This window comes from Athene cunicularia (genome assembly GCF_003259725.1).
Source record: "Athene cunicularia isolate RWA chromosome 5 unlocalized genomic scaffold, athCun1 chr5_part1, whole genome shotgun sequence".
NCBI lineage: Eukaryota > Metazoa > Chordata > Aves > Strigiformes > Strigidae > Athene > Athene cunicularia.
Genome location: NW_020799101.1, coordinates 1,982,448 through 2,003,629, shown reverse-complemented (window position 1 = coordinate 2,003,629; position 21,182 = coordinate 1,982,448). Strand labels below are relative to the sequence as shown.

The window sequence follows — 21,182 nt, the reverse complement described above, 5'->3', positions numbered from 1 at the left end:
CCAACATACAGTACTGGCCGCCGCACGTGTGGTTCTGGGTTCAGTGAAGAGATCTGTGCTCCTCTCACTTTTACAAACTTAAAGTAACAATCTTTTTTGGTGCTTGCTCAGATCAGGTGGACCAAAACAGCAGGAAGTGCCTCTGACAGATTCCAAGATTCAAGTGTCTTCAATGAAACCCTGAGGATATCCAACATCCAGCGACACCAGGGCGGACGCTACTACTGCAAGGCTGAGAACGGCTTGGGGTCGCCAGCCATAAAGTCCATAAGAGTGGATGTGTACTGTAAGTAAACTGCTTGGAAAGTTCTGCTATGCTTTTTATTAAATTCTTATAATATCCAGCCTTACAAGGAAGTGACCAGCTCTCTGTGAAGTCCGGTTTTAAACCACGCTTTAGGGCAGATTCTATAACTTTTGGGAGTGTTTATGCTTAGAAGACTCCCAACCGAGCCAGGTGGGGCTGCTCGCCTATGGAAATATCTTTAAACAAAGTCTCAATGCGTTGGTAAGAAAGATGAAGCTGAGGTACAACTCGGCCTGCTTAGATATCAGACGAAGATTTGTCTGCAGCTTCCGTTGGGTGAAGATCTGGTATTGTAGCACAGCCTTTAAAAGCTACTTTTGGCTCCATTTGCCCTTGAAATTAATATAGGAGCAAGTACAGATGTTTGGTTTTTTTTTTCCTATTTTGCTTTAATTGCTGTTGAAAGATGTTGCTTTATTTATTTATTTTTTTTTTTAGCTTCCACATGGCATTCTCTTCCTGTGCTACACTGTATTAAAAGCTGCACTTGAAATGTTGGGCGATGGAAAATCTGAAGTATTAGGATTGCGATGCAATCGGTCACTAGAGCTGACAGGAAAAGAGGAAACAGTTGAAAACATCCTACTGCAATAAATGCACAAAATGGAATTAAAAAAAAATAAAATAAAATCGAGTCTGACTTGCACAGACTCCAGTGTTGGTGAGTGGGCCACTCGGACGAAGCACGACTCTCGCTTGTGATCCTGTAGTTTATTGCTGTAGGTTTAATGATAAACTTTGCACCTGGCCATAAGTTAGGAAGCGAGAAGACCTGAAGGCCTCAAACAACTGTTGTTTTGCGTACGTTTCAGATTAAGAAAACCCATTCTAAATCTGTTGGAAATGCTCCAAAGACTGAAAGTCCTTGCAGTGTTCATTTGGAGACTCTTCTAACGTCGCGTAGTTTACGTGCCACGTATATGGTTAAACAAATAGCTAGAGCTCAAAGTTAGCCCTTGCATCTCCTGAGTCCTTTGAAGATAAACCTGTCTTATGACTGTACAAGCATTGGGCTTGTGTTCTTCAAATGCACCTGTCGGGTGACTCTCCGGATGTTTGTTAATTTAGAGACACAAGTGGTGAGAGTTTTTGTGGGTTAGTTACGGGATTGGTAAAGGGGGACAACTGCCTTCTGGGGGATGTTCTTGCCGAGTGTGTGCACTTAGCTTCATGATGTGCTTAACGAGCTACAACATACCAATGACAAATTTGTAAATCCTTTGAGCAGTGACTGAATTAGGGAGTAATTGCTCATTAACTTGTTGGAGTCCAACGAATGAACAGGCAGCCGTAATGACAGTGTATAAGCACACCACGCAAAACATTTGGGGTTTGTAATGGGGCTGGCCCGAGGTTTGCAGCGCGGGGCAAGCAGGATGCCTGGTCCAGGCAACACCAGGGCTCAGTGGTGCAGGTCACGATCCTGGCACCTGGGTCAGGCAGGGGATTGGGCTGCCCCGGTGAGCCCCAGAGTCCTCCACGCACACCCGGTTACTCAAAGCCTTTCACAGGTCAGCCCTGCACAGCTGTACAATAAAAACCCCAAGAGCAGTCGAAGCACTTCTCTCTTACCCCAGCATCCATGTGTTAGATTCTCCTTAATTCTAAACTTTAAGCACGGCTGTGAAACTGATCTTGTCAGGAAAGGCAGTTGCAAGATCCATGGTCTGATCAGGAACGGCTGAGAAACATTGTTTTGAAATTCTGATTTTTCTTGAATTTCATTGAGTCTTCCTTACGGAATACGTCTTTTGCCTTGTAGAATATTTTGCTTAGCTATTAATATGCGTTCATGGATTTGCTGTCTGGGATTTGTTACGGGTTTAATTTTGGTTTTTACATCATATGCTCCTTCTTAATATGCCTCAAATACAGATGTTGTCCTTCTGGAACGTGACAAACTTCAGGTTCCAGCTGTGATTAAATCCTCGGTGGTTTCCCTTCATATACAGCCTGATATTTCAGGGGTATTTTGATCTATTAATGATCAAATATTCGCAGGTAGACAGTACTGCTGCAGTAAGCTTAAGGTGCCAGCAAAGATTGGATCTAGCTGTTAAAAATTCAGCAGAAAAAAAAACCTGTGCCCCACAGAAAAGCTTGTAAGAGATGAAAGTATTGGAAATTGAAGTGTTCCTGTCAAAATTTCCAAGTAGCTTAAAATAATTTTGTCATTTTTCAGTTGAAATTTTCTGTTTTAATTTTCTCTTTGTTGAATATTTACTTTCTAGATGGTATGTTGCGTGGGCCATGTCAAGAACTCCGCGCAGTACTGAGCAGGAATATTGGGGGCCAGGGGTGTTTTCTTGACTAATTGCATCATGAGATGCCTTTTCTCGGATACCCCAAAATTGAACCATAATGATCACAAGTACTCAGCCAACAGTTTCTATCAAAAAGTGTTTTGTTTTCTTAGTGAACACGTATTTGGTAAAATTACATAGAGAAAGGCAGTTTTCTTACAGATTTAGGTGACTGTCAGACCTGTAGAAAACAGATGATATTCCCGTTTTTTTTTTTTTTTTTTTTTTTTTTTTTTCCTGAACCTCTCAAATGTGTTTAAAGAAACAGGTAAAATGTTTCTATTTCTTATAACCAGTATGAATGAAGAATCACTTTGGAGGCATCTTGGCTTGTAAAGCTAACAAGAGAAAACAGTGTTGAAGTTGTGTTTCACGTTAGTTTTTGGATCAAGAGCACTTCCTAAGGGCTAATTTAAATCTTCAGCCTCTACTTCACAATTTGAAAAGGCGCTATAGCTGTGTCGCTTGAAAATGAATTGTTGAAAAATCCGCAGAAAATCTTTCTTTCCTCATTCATCCCTATCATTGACTTCCTGGCTGGTTGGGAAATTTTAATATCAACATTTGGATGGGAAACCTCACTCTCCGGTAATTTCCTGGTTTTCATTTTCCAGTTAGTTCTGGCGTTCAGCAGCACTGGGAGCCACGTTTGTTACTACTGCAATAATTAATTACACAGCTATAAGTGGTGAATGAACTGGAGTGTTGGGTTGCGTGAGAGAAGAGAGGGGGCGGTTACTTTATTTTTATGGACTTTCTGCAGCCTTGAAAATGCCTTTAGCTTTGTTTTTGCAGGAAGGTTCCATCAGAACTTGCCAGGTGCTTTGAATGCATCTGCACGTGTCAGGTGGCTTAAGTCTCAAAATCGTATTATCCATTTCTCATGATAGATGATACTTCCCAGATCTTCTAACCTCTTGGTCCAAGGTGTTCAAAAGGGACTTGACGCATCTTCTGAAAAGAAGATCTAAATGAAAGCCCTTGGGTGGCTGCAGAGCATTTGCAGAAACCTGCTGATGGCAGGACACCAGCAGCTGGTGTCTGGCTGGATCGATGTGGTTTGGGTCTTGCCCAAAGTGGTTGGGGAATGAAAGCGTGAACTGCGCTCCTCTGAAAATCTCCATCCCCGTCTCTCACCCAGCGCTTGTTTCTGCTTGGGACCATCTGCAAAGAGTAGATGCTGGGTCTCAGTTCGCACATTGCGAAGCAGGATCCAGATGGGTAAATTCATTCAGTATTTGGAAGTAAATAATATTATTGTTCCTAGATGCATCTTATTCCTTCATCTCTACGAGTTCAATGCAGGCATAATGGTTCCTCGGTATTCTTTTGGTGTACCCTGTAATTCTGCTTTACCACTTTTCTAAAAACTATTTGGCTATTAGACTGAATTATACGCCGCTTGAGGGCATAGTATTTTATTCTGCTCTAAGTTAAACAAAACCCTAAACATTTTATAACTGTGTTCATGGGTAAGGAACACAACTAAGGAGTTAAACACGTGCAATCATTTAGAAAATAGCCGGGGGTGTAAATCTTCTGCTGGACTGAAGAGAAAAAAAGCACTTTGTGAAGAATGAGTAGTTCATGTTGTTTACAGGCAAGCATATGTAGGTGTGTATCCCGATGGGCTGGTTTTACTTGGTCTCACCAGACAGACCTGCTTAGATGACTAAACCTCAGAGAGCTCAAGGAAAGTCCTTCAGGTGCATCCTACCCATCGAGCTGCATTTAGTCCTGACACCGTTTCTAGTGATGCACCAAGGAGGAGAGGGAATTCTGCCGGCATTTCTGCAGGCGATGGCGGTGGTACCATATCCTACTTTATTTAAAGCCATCGTGGATTACGCCAACCTTTGCTACAATCTCTTCTGTTTCTTTAACATATGCAGATCTAAGTGAACCCTTTGAAAACCTGCAGTCCTTTTTGGTTCGAAACACTTGAATGTAAAAAAGGTGAAGGAAAAAAAAAAAAAAAAAGAGATGGTTCAGTGTTGCCCAAGTTCTCATTTCATCTACAGCTACTCTTGGGAAGAGTGGGGAGTCCATGCCGGTTCGTGGGCAGGCCCAGGGCCTCCTTCCAACCCTTTGCAACTCATCTTCCTGGTTTTCTTTCTAGGCCACAAGTCCCATGAGGAGCAGCTGAAGGAACTGGGGGGTGTTTAGCCTCGAGAAAAGGAGCGTGAGGGGAGACCTCATGGCTCTCTACAGTTACCCGAAAGGAGGTTGTAGCGAGGTGGGTGTTGGTCTCTTCTCCCAAGTAACAAGTGACGAGACAAGAGGAAATGGCCTCAAGTTGCACCAGGGGAGGTTTAGATGGGGATTAGGAAAAATTTCTTCACCAAAAGGGTTGTGGAGCGCTGGAACGGGCTGCCCAGGGAAGGGGTGGAGTCACCATCCCTGGGGGTATTTAAAGGATGTGTAGATATGGTATTTAGGAACATGGTTTAGTGGTGGATTTGGCAGTGTTAGGCTTACTGTTGGACTTTATCTTAAGGGTCTTTTCCAATCTAAATTATTCTATGATTCTTTACTAGTTTATTTCAGAAAAAAATTACCTTTTTGTTTTCTGGAGGGATAGAACCATGGTAAATAGACTGGTAACAATCTCTTCTTTAGAAGACAACTTTCTGTCCTTTCTTTGTGTCTCAGAATATAGTTTGTTGCTCTCCCAGCTTTGGCTGAAGATCCTCGTCTCTCACATCAGATTAAAACAAACACACTCGGTCCCCTTGCCAGCAGATTCTCAGGAAGGAGGTTTCCATTCTTGCTGAGCCACCAGGAGAAGAAACTGCCTCATATGTACAAGCTGTATTCCTCCTAGACTTGAACTATTTTTCTTTTTTATCTGGAAGTGTCTCTTTAAAGTACATCTCGTCTTTACTCTTTGAAGAAAAAGCTTTTGTACTTGACTCTTAGGAAAATTTTTGCTTGGCTCGTGGAGGACACTTTCTCCTTTTAGAAGGAAGGAAACTTACGGTATAAATTATTTTTATTTAAAGAAGCATAGCTCCTCCAGGAAAGCTTTTCTGCTTGTTCCTGAAGGACAATTTACCAGATCTGTAACAAAAAAAAAAAAAAGCACTAATTGCTTAATTGAAAAATGTATTTTTGTATTCCTCTTGCTTCACAGATAGTTATGGACACAAGGGCAGGCTGTGCAGCTTGAGTGAGAGAAGGTGGAGCAAAAGGTCGGGTTTATGTTAAAAGTTTTCTGAAATTGATTTGGAAGTCAAGCTGAGAAATGTTTATCAAGCAGTTGTAGTGCACAGATATGTGAAGATTTTATTGCGTGGTGTACGACACATACATTGTGCAGAAAACACCGCTGGTTGAGAAAAATCTCTAATTCCAGGATTAAGATGTTTAGGGGAAACAACGGTTTCTCTTGCTCAGAGATCGGCTTAAATCTTCACTTGCATCTTTATTTCCAGAAACCGTGCCTTTCCACAAGATTATTTGGATCCACCACAGGGTATTCTGTTCTCATGGAACATATTAAATCTGTCCACCATCAGCTGATTCTGGATTTTGGCTACTTTTGCATCGCGATAGCATCACGGCATGGGGGAGGCTGGGGTAGGTCAGTGTAGTTTCCTCACAGCACACAGTTTATCCTCTGGTGAGAATGTGCCCTGAACCAGTTCCTGTCCTGTGTAACACCAGTGCAGTTACAGAAGGGGGAAGGCTCCTGCTGGTCCCTAGCTATTCCTCCTAAATACCTGCTGATGTCCACGTGTATTAGGTGTAATATTTGTTGGGGGCTGTAGTCGTCTTGGTTCTCTGCTTACCACCTGTGAGGTTTCCCTAACTCCTTCACTTCCAGGTTCAAATCTCTCATTTCAAATTTTTGTGGGTTATTCATACGTTTTCCCCTTCTCTGGTGGGTCTCGTGGCACGTGGCTGCAGCGATTCCTTGTGCTGTCCATCGTCTCCGTTGCCGCGAGGAAGTTTGTGTTGTTGGCAACTGCAGTGTCGGCCCTGGGCTAGCTGTGAACAGCAGCAGGAAGCTTTAGGACTGGTATTAGCAAGGCCTGTGAGCTCTCAGGGATTGCATCCTGACCTTGTGGTGTCAGAGAGGAAGACAGCAAAGCAAGATCGAGCTTTGCTCTCAGTTCTAAGCCCAGTCTTGGTGCCCTTAATAATCGGGATCATTTTTTTCTGAAGGGTAGCCCTTTTTCATCAGTGTCGTTTATTAAAGACTTCATCAATTCCTGTCTCAGACTGGAGACTTTGACAAAACACCTCCTGTGGCTGTACCTGTCTCCCAGGTTTTTTTGGAGTCAGGAGGGATGAGACCTCCCAGTTTGGATGTTCGTGATGTGGGATTGACTGAAACATGTTCAGTGTTGACAAGATTATTTCAGCAAACAAGGAGCATCGCAGCTTTCCTGGCTCGGGATGACACGAAATGCTGCTGATAATACGTGTCAAATGACAAAAATATCAAACTGCTAATCTTCTTCAGCTTTCAAGTGTGTCTCCTAGTAGCATGTGCAATCACGAGTCTGCAGGAGAAGTGTTATTCAGAGGGAGAGCGGGGTCTGTAATTCAGGGATCATGACGCTAATTTCCCTTATCAATCTGGAAAAGGATGGTGCAGGGAAACGCTGAGTGTTGTGCAGAGGGGGTTTAGTTGCGTTGCTCTCCCTCTCTGTCATTTGTGTTAATGGCAGCCGTGCTGCTCTGTCCTGACACTCACCAGTCCGAATTGACACCTAATTTTCTGCCCGCTGCACAAATCCTGTTGTTAGAATGCAGAATTAAATGCAGTATTGATAATTATTTAATCCCTAATAGTTGCTCTGTCGGGTTGCAGCAAAAATACTCTTCATCCTGCTCCCAACTTCTGCTGCGGTGCAGTGCCCGAGGGCTTGAACGCGCCTGTTGGGAAGCCACGGCTTTGCTTTATCTCTTCACAAATGGCGTTTACACGCTTGCGCACACAACTAGCGTGATGTGCTTCTTTACGTACAGCAAAATCGAGGTGATAATGAAGATACAATACTGGGAACAGGGAAGGGGATTAGCTGAGACCGCCAGCTGCTCCTCACGTTGCTCCACGTCCTCCTCAGCCTTCCCCAGTTCACCGCAGTCCTAAGAAGCTGGATTTCAACTTGCTGGGATGAGGAGGAGGTGATGCTCTCTCCTGGAGTGCTATTTTTATCTGGATGAGATAATTGTGTGCTGCTCTTGAATGATAAGGAGGCTGCCCTCCGATTGCCTCTCACTATACTGCTAGTATGTGGCCAAGTCTGCCTGGCACAGGGAAGGAAAGAGCGTAGGGAATTTTATATGGAAAAATATTCAGAATTGAGCTCTTTACGCTAATTCTACCAAAGCAATTAACGCTAAGTTCGCAGGGAGGACTTAAAGCAAGGGGCTGTGTTATGCGTACAACAGTGGTGGCAAGAGGGAGCACTGATGGTGCTTTCTTGGTGAGTCTTACAGCACCTCCTTAGATAATTGCCGCGTCAGTCTTTCACCATCCCATGTGTTCCAGTTTCCATTGCAGGAGAGTGTTAAATCCCTTTCAAAAATCCAACTCGCTCATCTTTCTCCCTCTGAAATAACCATCAGATATTTTAAAATACCAGCACTGGCAGCATCCACTTCTTTAGATTCACACGTTTTTGTTGCTGCTAGAGTGGCTTTTAGGAGGGTGAGTGATGCACGTGTGTGAGCTGAACCTCCATCCTGACTGCTACAGAATTCCCTTAATTTTTTTTTTTTTTTTTTTTTTCCTGACTAGCACAGATGTAGCTGTTAGACTACTAAAATTAGTACGACTATACTGCCTGAGTAGCAGCTTAATCCTTTTTTACTCCGGGGCTCACACGGGGAGCATTTGGTGTGGTGTTGATGGGTTGGTACCTTCTGAGTGCACTCAGAGTTCTGCCTGGGTGCTGAACTCCTGGGCTTTGCGCTCTCCGTGATGGCAGCAAGGAGCTGGCTGTAGATGTCCACAGCACGTTTAGCTCGTGTCAGGCTTTGCACTGGGAATATATCCTGCTTGGGTGGCACCTCAATCCCATATTTTCCTGGTACATCTTTTCTGCATATTGCTTTTCAGGTGTTTTTTCTGGCCACAGCAATTAAGATAGAATTCAGGGATTGAAAATATAGTTCAGCTGCTTCATTATTTTCTGTGCTGCCTCTTTGACTTGTGTTTGCCTTGTACTGGCTGCAGTGAATCATGTGTTCTTATTGCAATGACATTTTTAATTTCCATCTCTGGTATCTACCAATATGCATTGATATGTTATTTGATCTTCTCTTTTGGCCTTTCGTTTATTAGAAGCCCAGTGACATGCTTAAATCGTTATTCACGTAGTTGGATGGATGAGCAGAAATAATGAATGCAAATTTAAAAGAAAAAAAAAAAAGGAAAATAAATATAAAGCAATAGCAAAAGCATTGGCATATAAGGAAAGCAAATACATTCATCTTTCATCACTCTCTTTGCATGATACAATAAAAGAAGACACTTTGAAATGAGATATTAGGCACATGGGGAAAGCATTTAAAAGCTTTCCAGTATTGATAATTGTCATCTTTCAACATGAGAGAAATACAAATTTAATTTGTGGCTTTCTGATTATTCCCCCTCTGAGGTCAAATTCGTGCCTTACAACATTAAAGCCTCTGAAAATGACTGTGCGTGGTTTCTATTGGAGGAGGACCATCTCTCCCCAGTCCGTGGTGTTGGGAGAGGTCGGGCTGGCGGGGTTGGACGGCTCTGGGGAGCGCCGTGGCCTGGCTCTGCGCTGTGTTGGCACAAGACTCACAGCACCTGGGGTATCCCGTGACGGGAACGTCTTCATCAGACCCCAGTTTGTTTCCTGACTTACAGAAAGATTTGGGTTCAGTCCACACTCGTGGGTTTTGGAGCTGCAGATGTTTTTGGAAAGTGAGAGTAAGTTTCCCTGTGGGAAGAGGATAGGAGCACCAGCCGCTGCTTTAGAGATGCCCCACTTGTGTGCACAAAGCTTTTCTGTGGGAGTACCAGAGACTGCAGGGAGCTGGATGTTGGTGTGGACTGGTTGGTACTGTCACGATGTTGTGGCTTCCTGGACTGTTGGGCCTTGGTAGGTCTATTGTGATTGTGTCCCTACAGCTCGGCTGGAGTAGCATCACACAGGCAGGGACTGACTTTGCTCCATCGCTGGGATATAGCCACGGTGGGGTTTTGGTGTGGTCAGCAGCCTGCATGAGCTGGAAGCAACTGCTGAAGCTACAGCCAGATGTACTAATGCCGAGCCTTGCTACCTGCTGTTTTCTGATCCATCCCTTGGATGGAAAACTGACCATGAGCCAAAAACTGACCTTGTCTGACTCTGGGGCCCCCAACAGCAGAAAGACACGGACCTGCTCGAGCGGGGCCAGAGGAGGCCACGGAGATGCTGGGGGGCTGGAGCACCCCTGTGAGGACAGGCTGGGAGTTGGGGGGTTCAGCTGGAGGAGAGAAGGCTCTGGGGAGACCTTAGAGCGGCCCCCCAGGGCTGAAAGGGGCTGTAGGAACGGGAGGAGGGACTCGTCATCAGGGGGAGGGATAGGATGAGGGGTGACGGTTTCAAACTGACAGAGGGGAGATTTAGATGAGATGTAAGGAAGAAATTCCTCCCTGTGAGGGGGTGAGGCCCTGGCACAGGCTGCCCAGAGAAGCTGTGGCTGCCCCCTCCCTGGAAGGGTTCAAGGCCAGGTTGGACGGGGCTTTGGGCAACCTGGGCTGGGGGAAGGTGGCCCTGCCCAGGGCAGGGGGTTTGAAACAAGATGATATTTAAGGTTCCTTCCAACCTAAACCATTCTGTGATTCTTTTTGCTTCCAGCACCACTTTGAAACTCTCTTCTTCTCAGAGAAAGCTGTTGTGCAGAGTCTCATGTCACTGGGATTGCAGCAGCTGGGGGTGCTCACCGGTACTAGAGATACCTGGTGCAGTTTGGCCACCACACAACTGACTCCTCTGCAGCTTCACTGGGAGCACGGTGAGAAAGTGATGGAGGAGGAAAATGACTGAGACCCAGTGCTGTCAAAGGATGTTTAAGACTCTCCTGTCGGTGAAGTGCCCAGTGGTGCTCAACCGCTGAAGCCCCTATCTGAGAATTTTGTGATGGCTGAAGCAAGAGAGCAGTAAAACATGTAAAAGTCTCAAGGAAGTTGTGTCTTTCCTTCAAATAATTGTAAAAGGGGTAGATTTCCCCTCTCTGTCACCACTTTGGCCATTACTTGTGCCTGCGTTTTTCATTACCCTGGGAGAATCTGTTTATCCTTTGCTATCTTCCTGATGAATCCTTTGGCTGGACAGTTGGATCACAGAGAATTATTCTGCCTAATTATCGCCCGAGGAGGTACAAGATTGCAGTGGAGGATGCATTTGGGAAGCCGAAGGGCAGGTGATGGTGTCTCACAGATAGATCAGAGGCTGCTTAGCCGTATTTGGCTGAAATTAGTTTCCTGCTACGCGTGTGAGCGTCACCCACGAGGGTAAGGGAGAATGCCCAGAGCAGGGTGGGAAGTGTTGCAGAATTTCTGAGGGCAGTGACAAATCAGTGAGCTACCCTGTATTATCTGGAAAGAGGTTTGCATCAAGTGTACAAAAAGAAATGCCTTCTGTAAAGATTTGTCTTTTGGGTTTTTGTGGGTTTTGTGGGTTTTTTTTGTTTGTTTGTTTTGGGTTTTTTTGTTTGTTTGGTTTTTTTTTTATGGTTGTTTTGTTATTTTTAATTTCGGTGCATGTGTATATTTCAGTAAGCTTTCTGTAACTTTTTTTTTAAATGAAAAAGAATTTGTCTAAAGATTGAAGACTACTTTTCACACCACAAGACCTGGTTTATTCCTGGTTTTTATACAGTTGTACGCGTGCGAGTATAGAGGTTCCAGCTTCCCCTGAGTGGGAACGTGCCGTGTTCTTTGTTGTTGTGCGGGTTCTGGTTTCAGTTGAGATCTTGCTCCCTGCTGTGGGGAGCAGGGTGGGCTCTCTGCCACGGGCTCAGCTCTCACAGAGTTGTTCTGAAATGAGGTCTCGCTGTACGTTCACATCAAAGCCACCAAAGTTGAGCCCAACTTCTTAATGGAAGTGAAGATATAAACAGTGTGAATGTATTTCACGAGAGCCTCTGGCATCAGGGCTCTACTGCTTCCATCTAGAGTTGAATTTTTATTCTTATTATCATGTACCTGTATTTTGGAAATTGGATATCAAATGCCCAGGAGTCCAGACTTAACGATCTGACTGAGTAGCTGAGAAGGTTTAGGGTAGGTGTCCGACAATGGACTTTGGATTGGGACAATTTTCACGCAACATTTTTGTTTTGCAGGAAACAGCAGAGCTGGTAAAACGGGGTTCATGGAGACGTTAAACACTGCATTTACACCTTCCCTGAAAGTCTTGTTCACGGAGTGATAGCGGTGTCTCAGGCTGTCCTTGGTGCTGGTCGAGGCACCTCAGAGGCTGGTTTAGTTAGTGCTGGTAGAAATCACCCTCGCACCTCTGCTGCTCATCAAAAAAGTTTTGAGGAGCTGAGAGCAAGCCTGTTTGGGAGGGCTAAGCAAAGCCTAGCACAGTGCTCACGGACATTATTCACCACAGTGGTCCCTGGCAACGGTTTGAAAAAAAGTAAGGAAGGATGTAGCTGTGTACTGTGGGATAAGTGAGGTAGCTCTACCATAAAATATTAATGCAAATGTAGAGCACTTACAGTAATTTCAATACCTTTATACACCCCCAGCAGACGCACTGTTCAGACTGAATTAAATAGCTTTGCAGTGACTGTTAAATGTTATCAGCTCCTTACTAGCTTGTGTGCATTTTTATTTCCTACAATGAAAATCTTTGTACAAGCACGAGGAGAAAGAAGACAAAAAGGAAAAAGAAAAAAAAAAAAAGGCCTGATGTTCTCAGTGATGAAAGGTTGTACTTAATGCTTGTAAAATGCCAACAAAATACTTGTACGTTCAGAATTGAGCCAGAATGATAAAATGCTTTGCGGGCTTCACGAGCTGCAGAGTTCCTGGTTTGTGGTATCCTTTCTGTCACATATTTAATGGTGAGCTTTCCTGGTTTAATCCAGCTTGGAAAGATCTGCTGGGGCTGTGAGGCTGGCAAGGAGCTTCGTGTATGGTTGGGGTGGAGTGAGCAGCTGGGTGGTTCTGGGAGACAAGGTCATTCCAGTCTGATCCCCGAGTGCCTTGACGGCGCAGCACAGAGCCTTTCTGGGAGGCTGCAAGGACGGCCAGCTGCTGGTTGGCTTTTTTTTTTAGATCTTTTCTCTTTTTAAAAATTATTTAATATTTTTATTCTATTTCCTTTAGTTTTATTTTATTTAACTTCCATAACTGCATGTCTGATTTTCAGTTCTGTGTGGGAACCCCTAAACTGACCAGCTGCAGAGTGTGAAAGTGTACGTGTCCTTCTCCTAAACTCCTTTTTAGTCCCTTGTTGCTACTTTTATGCTTTGCCAGGCAGCTCTGCAGAATGGTCTGTTGCGACTTACTGGTCATAACAAAAAAATTTTATCCTTAAAACCTGTTTGGAGCTGGAAATTCTGGAGAGCTTGCTGCTGCCCCAGGCACCGCACCTACTCCCTTTGGGGTGTGTTTGAGTTCAGTCCTGAAGAGAAAAGGAGGGAGATGTTTTGGCCCGTGTGGTTGCCTGCGCCTTCCCTGGGTTTGTGCTGGATGAGGCTTGTTTTCCACAAGTGTTTCACGTTAGGGTGCTCGATGAGTCAAGTTAAGCGTACTGATGTAAGGCTTAGTTGTCCAAAATGAGGGCATTAGGGTGTCGGGTCTCTATGTGCCTTTTTTTTTTTTTTTTTTTTTTTTTTGCATACCTTCTGTTTCCTGGTTGAAAATTGAAAATACAAACCTCAGATGCTGTAGGTTGCTGTAAAGATTTCCCCTAGGGTGCTAATCTGAATCCTGGATGCTCCTGAGCAGTGAAATTTATTGTGAACCCCCAATGCTGACCCCGGGGAGGTGGCACAGCGGGGTTGCATAAACTCCTGTTGGAGTTGAACTTGGCACGGGGCTGTTTGTATTTGATGTTTCATTGCCCTCTTCATCTATTTCTGATACCATTGGGAGTGTTGTGGTGTCTGTGCGCTGCTCTGCAGGGAAGACAAAGCTTATTATTAGCAGGGATGGAGAGAAAATAGTTATGAAGGGGAGGAGCCTCCTCAAAATTTCTGAAACGGGGAAGAGGATGAGTAGTATAGCCCAGGAACAGAGGTGGTACAGTCCCTACTTGCTATAAGCCACTGAGTCTACACGTGTGATTTGCTGGACTTGTAACAGTTCCAGGATGGTTCTGTTTGCAGCAATTTATCGTTGGTCTGATGCCTTATGTCTTTGCTAATTTCATAAGTGCTGGGGAGTCGAATTAAGGACCAAAAGCTGAAAGTCAAAAGCACCAGTAATGTGAGAGTCGGCGCCCATGTCACATATTAATAACAAAGCCCAGACTTTCCTGAGCGTTGGTAACAGAGCAAGGAAGAGCAGTGCTTCCATCTGCAGCTGTGTGATGGAGCACCCCTGTGACAGGCTGCTCTTCCCGATGGGATGGGATGGGATGGGAAGGCAGTGGGATTGCTGTGGGTTTATCTGTGTTCCGATACTTTTAGCGCCAGCCATGCTCGGGGTGAGGCTGGCATCACCTACTTGCTTAGCAAATCCGAGAGCCAGAAGGCTGAAACCCCAGCAAGATGCTGCGAGTGGTCTGGTGGAAGACAAGGGGGGTGGTGAGGTTTGGCAAATGAGTGAGACTTTAGGAAGGAGACCTGGAGAGCAGCATTTCATTAGGTTCTTGGAGCACAGCCTCATGATTCCCTTGGGTTGTAACGCCGAGTTCTTTTAGGTGCTATTTGCAACCCCACCAGTTGGGGTTTTTAGACATCCCACCAATGCCAACGGTGCCTGGCAGCTTCGTTTTAACTCACCTTCTGGGGGCCGAGTGCCGAGTTTCATCACAGAATCATCTAGGTTGGAAAAGACCTTGAAGATCAGAGCTGAATTTCCCGCTTCTCTTGTTTAAATATAATTTAAATGCAGCTGCTATTTTAAGGCTTGGCAACCTGCTGGTGGCCTGATCTGAAATGATGTTGGTTTGCCTAATAGCTTGGGATTTTTATGCAGTAGGTGTTGGGACTGCAGAGTCCCTAATAGCATATTTTAGAGTTCTGATGGATTTTTAAATAGCCTCCCAGCATTAAGGCAAGCTTTCCTGTAATCTGCATTTTCCTGTAAAATAGGAGCCAGGTTACCTACTGATTTACAGTTTTCAGGAAATCTATTCATGCTCCTTCCCTCCTTTTCACTCTCCCCTGTTTTTTGCCTTCATCACCCTGTTGGTCTCCACGCACAAGGGCGGTAGCGTGGCCTCTGGAGCTACAGGCAGCATCCCTGGAGCAAGGCCGGGGAGGAGGAGGAGGAGCTGGTGGGGGGGTGTGGGGGTGTAAGGGCGTTACCTCTGAAAACCTCTGTCCGTGCAGTTTCTTATAGAAAATTGAAACTGCAATCTGATGCATGCCCCCTTTCCCCGTGAGTAGCCCACCCTGACAGTGACCTCTGTCGAAGTACACTTTAAAAAAAAAAATAAATAAATCTTTATTTAATCCTCTGCTTGAAATAAAGGAGACTCAGGCCAGAGAGTAGCTGAGGGTATGTCAATGTCTCTATGCTTTGCTACTTGCTGCCTGGGTCTTGGGGGGATTTTTTTTTTTTTTTTCTCCCCAGATATTTTTCAGTTTGCTCATACAAATATCTGGTAGGTCACTAGGATAGAACATGTAGGAACTTCTAATGCATGCAGATTTTCATGAAAAAAAAAAAAATCCTATCTTGTTCGCATTTCCTTTGCTTTTGTAGAAGTATCTGCGTTGCCTACGCTTAGTAAAACTACAGTTAAAGTTGTAACGTACCCTCCTGTGACACCCTAATACACTGTGAGATGGGAATTTCGAGTGATCCCTAACTTCTAATGGGATGTAAGAGCATGTGTAGTGTCAAAATTTAATGTGTCCTGTTTTATCTTGCTACAGTGTGCTGGAGGCACTGCTCATAAATTAAACAGCCAGTGATTAGTGAAAAACTGAAACATTGGGTAACCGGAATTTGAAAGAGCTGATGTCTCAAATGGCTTTCTGTAGCTTCTCGTTAAATGGCACCGGGTGACACCAAGCTGAGGAGGACTGCAAGGAGGCAACTTTGACCTTAGGAACAGGTTGGACAGTTTTGAAACGTGATCTTGTGAAGCGTGTTTTGGTAAGAAGGTGCCAAGATCTATGTCCTCAGAGTCTGCAAAGGAAAATAGCCAGCAGGGAGGGTCTGTGAGCTACGGTGAGCCTGAACGTGCTCTAACTGTGCTGTGCAATTTTGGAAAGCAGAAATATTGCGCTCGGAGGGAGGCGAGGGGATATTTCTGTGAGGAATTGAAGTAGCCCTTCTGCTCTAGTGCTTCCTGGTCTGGGGAGTGCCGCATCATACCTCAGCAAAGATGTGAATCGATGGAAAAGGTCAGAGGAGTGACAGATGAGCAGGATCGGTTTCTGATGCAGGAGTGAAATGATTCATGAGGACTGTTCACGGTGGAGGGGAGAAGGCCAAGGAAGGGTGCCGTTAATAGGAGCTTTCAGATGAGCAAAAGAAAAGGAGAATTTTTTTTCTGAAGATCCCCGAAGGATAAGACAGACAGTAATTGGCTTAAAATGCAGTGGGAGATCTAGATTAGACAAGAAAACCTGTGTGATGGTAGAGATGGGCGGATACTGAAATGGGAGCTGCAGGGGACAGGGAGCTCTTTGGGGACAGGCTGGAGGAGCATCTCTCTGTGCTGGCAGTGGCAGAGCCAGTCCTGCCTGAGGGCACGGGAAAGGATGAGCCAGAGTTTATGAGGGATCTTCTGGTCCCTTTTTGTCCATGATTCTGTTCCCAGCATCAGGGCTGTGATGTGCTTTCCTCAGAAGACCCTCACAGGCTGAGGTGGCCTTTCCGCAAGAAGGAAAAATGAAGAAGGTCCATTGGAACATACAGAAATGAGCTAACTGGGAAAAACTGGGAGGGAAAAAAAAAAACAAGCCCTCTCCACCTCCCAAATACCCCAGCCCTCCCCCCGCCAAACATAACCATGTATCGTATTGGATTATACTAATGCATTATGTTTTCTAAAAATACAGCTCAATACAGATAGACTGCTGGTATTTGTGTGTGTGTGTCTGTGTGTGTGTGTGAAATAATAATTAGACTCTTTTGAAAGCAGAAAATGCAAACCAGCTCAGAGGCCATTATTCGGTTTATCTTCACATAAATTCATCAATGCTGAGAGGAATCTGTGCATGTTATTTAAGCTTTGGATTTGAATTCCCATGTACTTACACTGCTCATTTTGTGATTATATTCCTGACGGATCCAGGAGATCTACTGAAATAAATTAAAACCGAGTTGGTCCCACTGTGGTTATGAAACGGCCCAGCCCAACACCAGTGCAGTCTGCGAGGCTGTGAATGGCACGGGCTGATTTTAAATTAAACAGATGAACATGGGATGTGTTAAAATATCCCAACAGAGAGCTTATTTGCCAGCTGTTTGATTGTTTTCCTCTGGCATTATCTGCAAAGCAATTACACATGAATAAAAACTTCTCGAGATGCTTTCAAGGAAATATTGACCGCTAACATTTTAATTAAGGCACATTGAAGTAGAAGCATTTGAATCAACAATATGGACAATAGCAAAGCAGGTTGGGTTTCAAAAAAGGAGGCTTGTTTACCGTCCTCCTAATAACACATCCAGTCTGTACCCTTGACTGAAGTGTCAGTTTAAACTAGCGACATGCATTCATTTTCCCCCTCTTTGTCTTAAAAATAATAATAAAAATCTGAAGGACAGGAAATTTCAAAAATAAGCTTAGCCCATCATTTACACCCGTAAGCAAAACACATTTGTGCAATGAGCTGTTGCGCTAGTGGAGCGGGATGGGACGGACCCCTTGAGCGCACCCATCTCCCTACTGGTGACACGGGAATTCAGCGGGGCTGGAGGACCACTGGCGTTGATTTGCGCCACGACGTTTCTCCGTCGTTGCTGCTGAGATGAGAAGAGGTAAATATGTCCCGCAAGCTGCTGGAGAGGGAAAAAGAGCTTGAGCAGTTGTCTTAGGAACTCGTCCTGGGTGTTGCTTTATGGAGGTTTGTGGCTTTGCTTCAGTTTTGCCACAGCCTGGTAAAGCTGACACAGTGGGTTTGGGTCTGGTAACTGTGCTGAAGAGTTAATCGGAAAATGAGTCTTTTGCTGTGCGAGGAGAGGGGTGGTTTGGCTGATCAGGAGTAGTCCAATATCCACCATTCCCCTGGAAGCTGAATTCTTGCAGCACTGGCCTTGCACCTTGAGACGTTCATTGTCGCTAAATATTGCATAGATTCCCTGCACAGTAGTTTACCCATTAAAAAAAGAGAAATATGCAGTTTCCAGGAAGTCTTCAGGAAATTTTCTGCCTAATGTTTGTTTTGGTTTGTTGTTTGTTTTGTTTTGGGTTTTTTTCCCCCTAAGATGTATTCTGATACTACGAAGAGGGGAAATATAAATAGCCTGCGTGCCTTCAGTCCTCCAGCGTTAGCATGGGAACCGGGACACGGATCTTCCCCTTCCTAAAGAGCTGACTGAATGCTGAGCTACAAGCTCATGTCCTTACCCACCATCTCGCTGTGGGTTAATTGATATTGTACTATTTTCTGGAACGTGGCATCATTTTGGGAGAGTGCTGCTTCCCAGAACCACCCATGGTCAGGGGACGCTTCTGGGAAGGAGAGGCGTCACTGCAAAACAGGAGAGTCATGGGTTGCTATCCCACTTTTTGAGTAGTGACTTTAAGCAATGGGTATTAGAAAATTGGTTTATTGCTTGCGGGGGTTTCCAGGTGATGGGCACTTGTAGCACTGGTATTAGGAGATCCAGCCTGGAAGGGCTCCCCAAGCTATGCCTGCCCCCACCAAGCCGTCTGTTGAGTTGCCTCATGGGCTTTGGACATTTAGTACAGGGACCAGGTATTTGAGTCCAGGGTTTAGGCTCCACAAGCCAGGAGGGTGTAAGTGAAGCAAATCTTGTATTTAAGCCTTCTTAATTAGGTGAAACAAGATGCTCTTCAAAGGCTCGGTAGCATTTAACTTCTCAGGTCACAGAAGAACTTTTGGAATTTACCCGTGATAAACCTGGATATTTAGAACAGGAATCCTGAAGAGAGTTTGGGGACTGCTGGTCACGTGCACTGTGCTTCTCCTTCATCAATAGGATCATGATGGTAAGCAATTTCTTGAAAATATGACCACACCTGATCCATTTGTATGTGGTGGGATATGTGTGCCCACATGTAAATGTCCTCCCCGAGCTAGTTACTTTTTATTCATTTATTTATTTATTTATTTTATTTATTTATTTATTTATTTATTTATAATTAGTACTAGGTTGAAAAGAATGGGTACTCTAAAAGTGAGCGTAATTCATCCTGATGCTGACAGGTATTACATTTAGATGAGACTCACCCACCTGCCTTTTCCTGCTCTTGAGCCCTAACCTGTATTTCCTCACGAGCAACGTCATCATCGCCAAAAAAAACCTTGATACAACATCTCTTACAGTGCCCACGGCCGTTTAGCGTATAGTGGGTGGCATCTTCCTGCTTTTTTCATAAGTCTACAGTAACTCTTCAATGAAACAATTAGACGCTTGGGTGTGTTAAGAGGGGGAGTAACTCATGGTGCTGATATTTTTGTGAAGTATTTAGAAGCAAACCAGCTGTTTGTAGGGAGCCTGTTACCACCGCTGCTACGCTGCATGGCCCGTTTGAGTCAAGGAAGCATCACGTGGTTCAATCCTGCTGTGGCGTCGGAGAGGTGATGCTGCAGGATGGGCTGTTAAGAAAATAGTCACTTGTTTTCTAGAGGGGATGTGGCGCCGGCACAGTACAGGCTCGCGCCAGCCTTCCTGGGGAGGAGCTCTGCTGGGTGGACAAGCCCTGGGCACGTATGCTTTGTTAAAGGGTTTGTATTCGAATTCTGGAAGTTTGGGGTTAGCCTTTTGGCAAACAGCTCACCAGAACAGAAAAAAACTTAGAGTGGGAGAATCTTGCAGCCCTGGTCTGTCATTGGAATTTATGCTGGAAATGCGAATGTGCTTTGGGAAACGTTGAGTAGAAGGAGACAAATAACCACCCTAACGTGTAAAGATCCCAAGGAAATTAATTACTAGAAAAAAGGATGGGGAGTTTTGTTCCTTTTTTTTTTTTTTTTTTAAGAAAAAAGACAGTCCTGGGCCTGTGAGAATAGTGCCCATTTAAATAAAGAAATCACAAACTGCATCCTAAAGATGCTTCAGTGGGTACCATTTGAAATTCAGCCTACGTTCTCCCCATCTCTCCTGCAGCGTATGCTGTTATTTACAGCATCTCCTTCCTTACTTGAGGAAATCCTCCAGCTTGCCAGTCAGTGTGGGACAGCAAATGTTGAGCTTTAATAACCCACTTGAGTCTGTCCTCAGCATGGAGATCAGCACGGGGGGGCTCGGAGGCCGACCAGAAGCAGTCAGCCGTGCCTAATTCTCATTGGGTTTGTGATACGGGTGATTTGGTGATGACCCAATTTTTAAAAGTCTGGTCGTTATCCAGACTAGACCAGTGCTGGATTCAGCTTTTTAAAATGAGCTGTTGTGCAGTCGGTACAGGGAGTTTGGGTGGTGCTGGTGTCCGTAGAGTTAATCAGTTAACTAGGAACTTCTGGAAACATGCTGCGGCCTCCTTTATTGCTTTTTTTTAATGAGTTTTGTGGATGGGCAACACAGGCAAAATACTTCCTCAAAAGCCTGGTCTAGAATACTAAGGATGCTGGACTGTCAATAATTTAAGGAAACGCTGGTTTTCTTTGCATGACTATATGATCTCTGACTTTGCTAAAAAAAACAAACAAACAAAAAAAACACAAAAAACCCCAAACCAAAACAAGAAAAACCAAACATTCCCCCCCAAAACCAACCAACCAAAAAGAAACGTAGCATTTTATCAACATTTCTAATTTGGTTAAATGGCATATGTGAAAAATATTAGCCACCTGCTTGGGCTATGATTTTATTTATTTCAGTAACTTAATTATGGAGGAACTCAAGTGAAAGCAAAGTCACCTTGAGGAAATTCAATACTGGTCAAAAATACTCTGTTTTCGCAGGGTTGCTTTTTAAAATCCCTATAACTCAATGAAATCAGTATCTTGAAAGGAAACTTTGGAGCGATTCAACTGGCTGTGCATTTGAATTAACCTCCTATTTAAATGCGTCAAGGGGCATATGGCTCTTAGTGCTGCTTCTTCAGCCTTTCTGCAAACTATTCTGTCACCTCCCTCACCTCCCATTCTTGAAGCTTTCTTAGTGGCTACACTTGCTGCTGCTTTCTCTCTCTCCTTTTACTTAGAAAATGCTGAACAAGAAATGAAATTCCACTGAAATAGTGCAGTAACTTCATGAGGGTTCCAGTGCAGTGCATTAGGGTTCGCTAGCCGTTTTAAAGACTATTAATTATTCTCAAAGAATTTACTAA

General features: G+C 44.4%; 1 protein-coding gene across 1 annotated transcript in view; it reads left to right on the top strand.

Moving 5' to 3' along the window:
* MDGA2 (MAM domain containing glycosylphosphatidylinositol anchor 2) overlaps nucleotides 1–21,182 on the top strand; it is a 384,757-nt gene that overhangs the window by 160,906 nt on the left and 202,669 nt on the right. Inside the window, exon 4 of the mRNA XM_026849164.1 lies at nucleotides 112–286. Within this exon, the coding sequence (XP_026704965.1) occupies nucleotides 112–286 (175 nt within the window). The remainder of the gene's footprint in view (nucleotides 1–111; nucleotides 287–21,182) is intronic.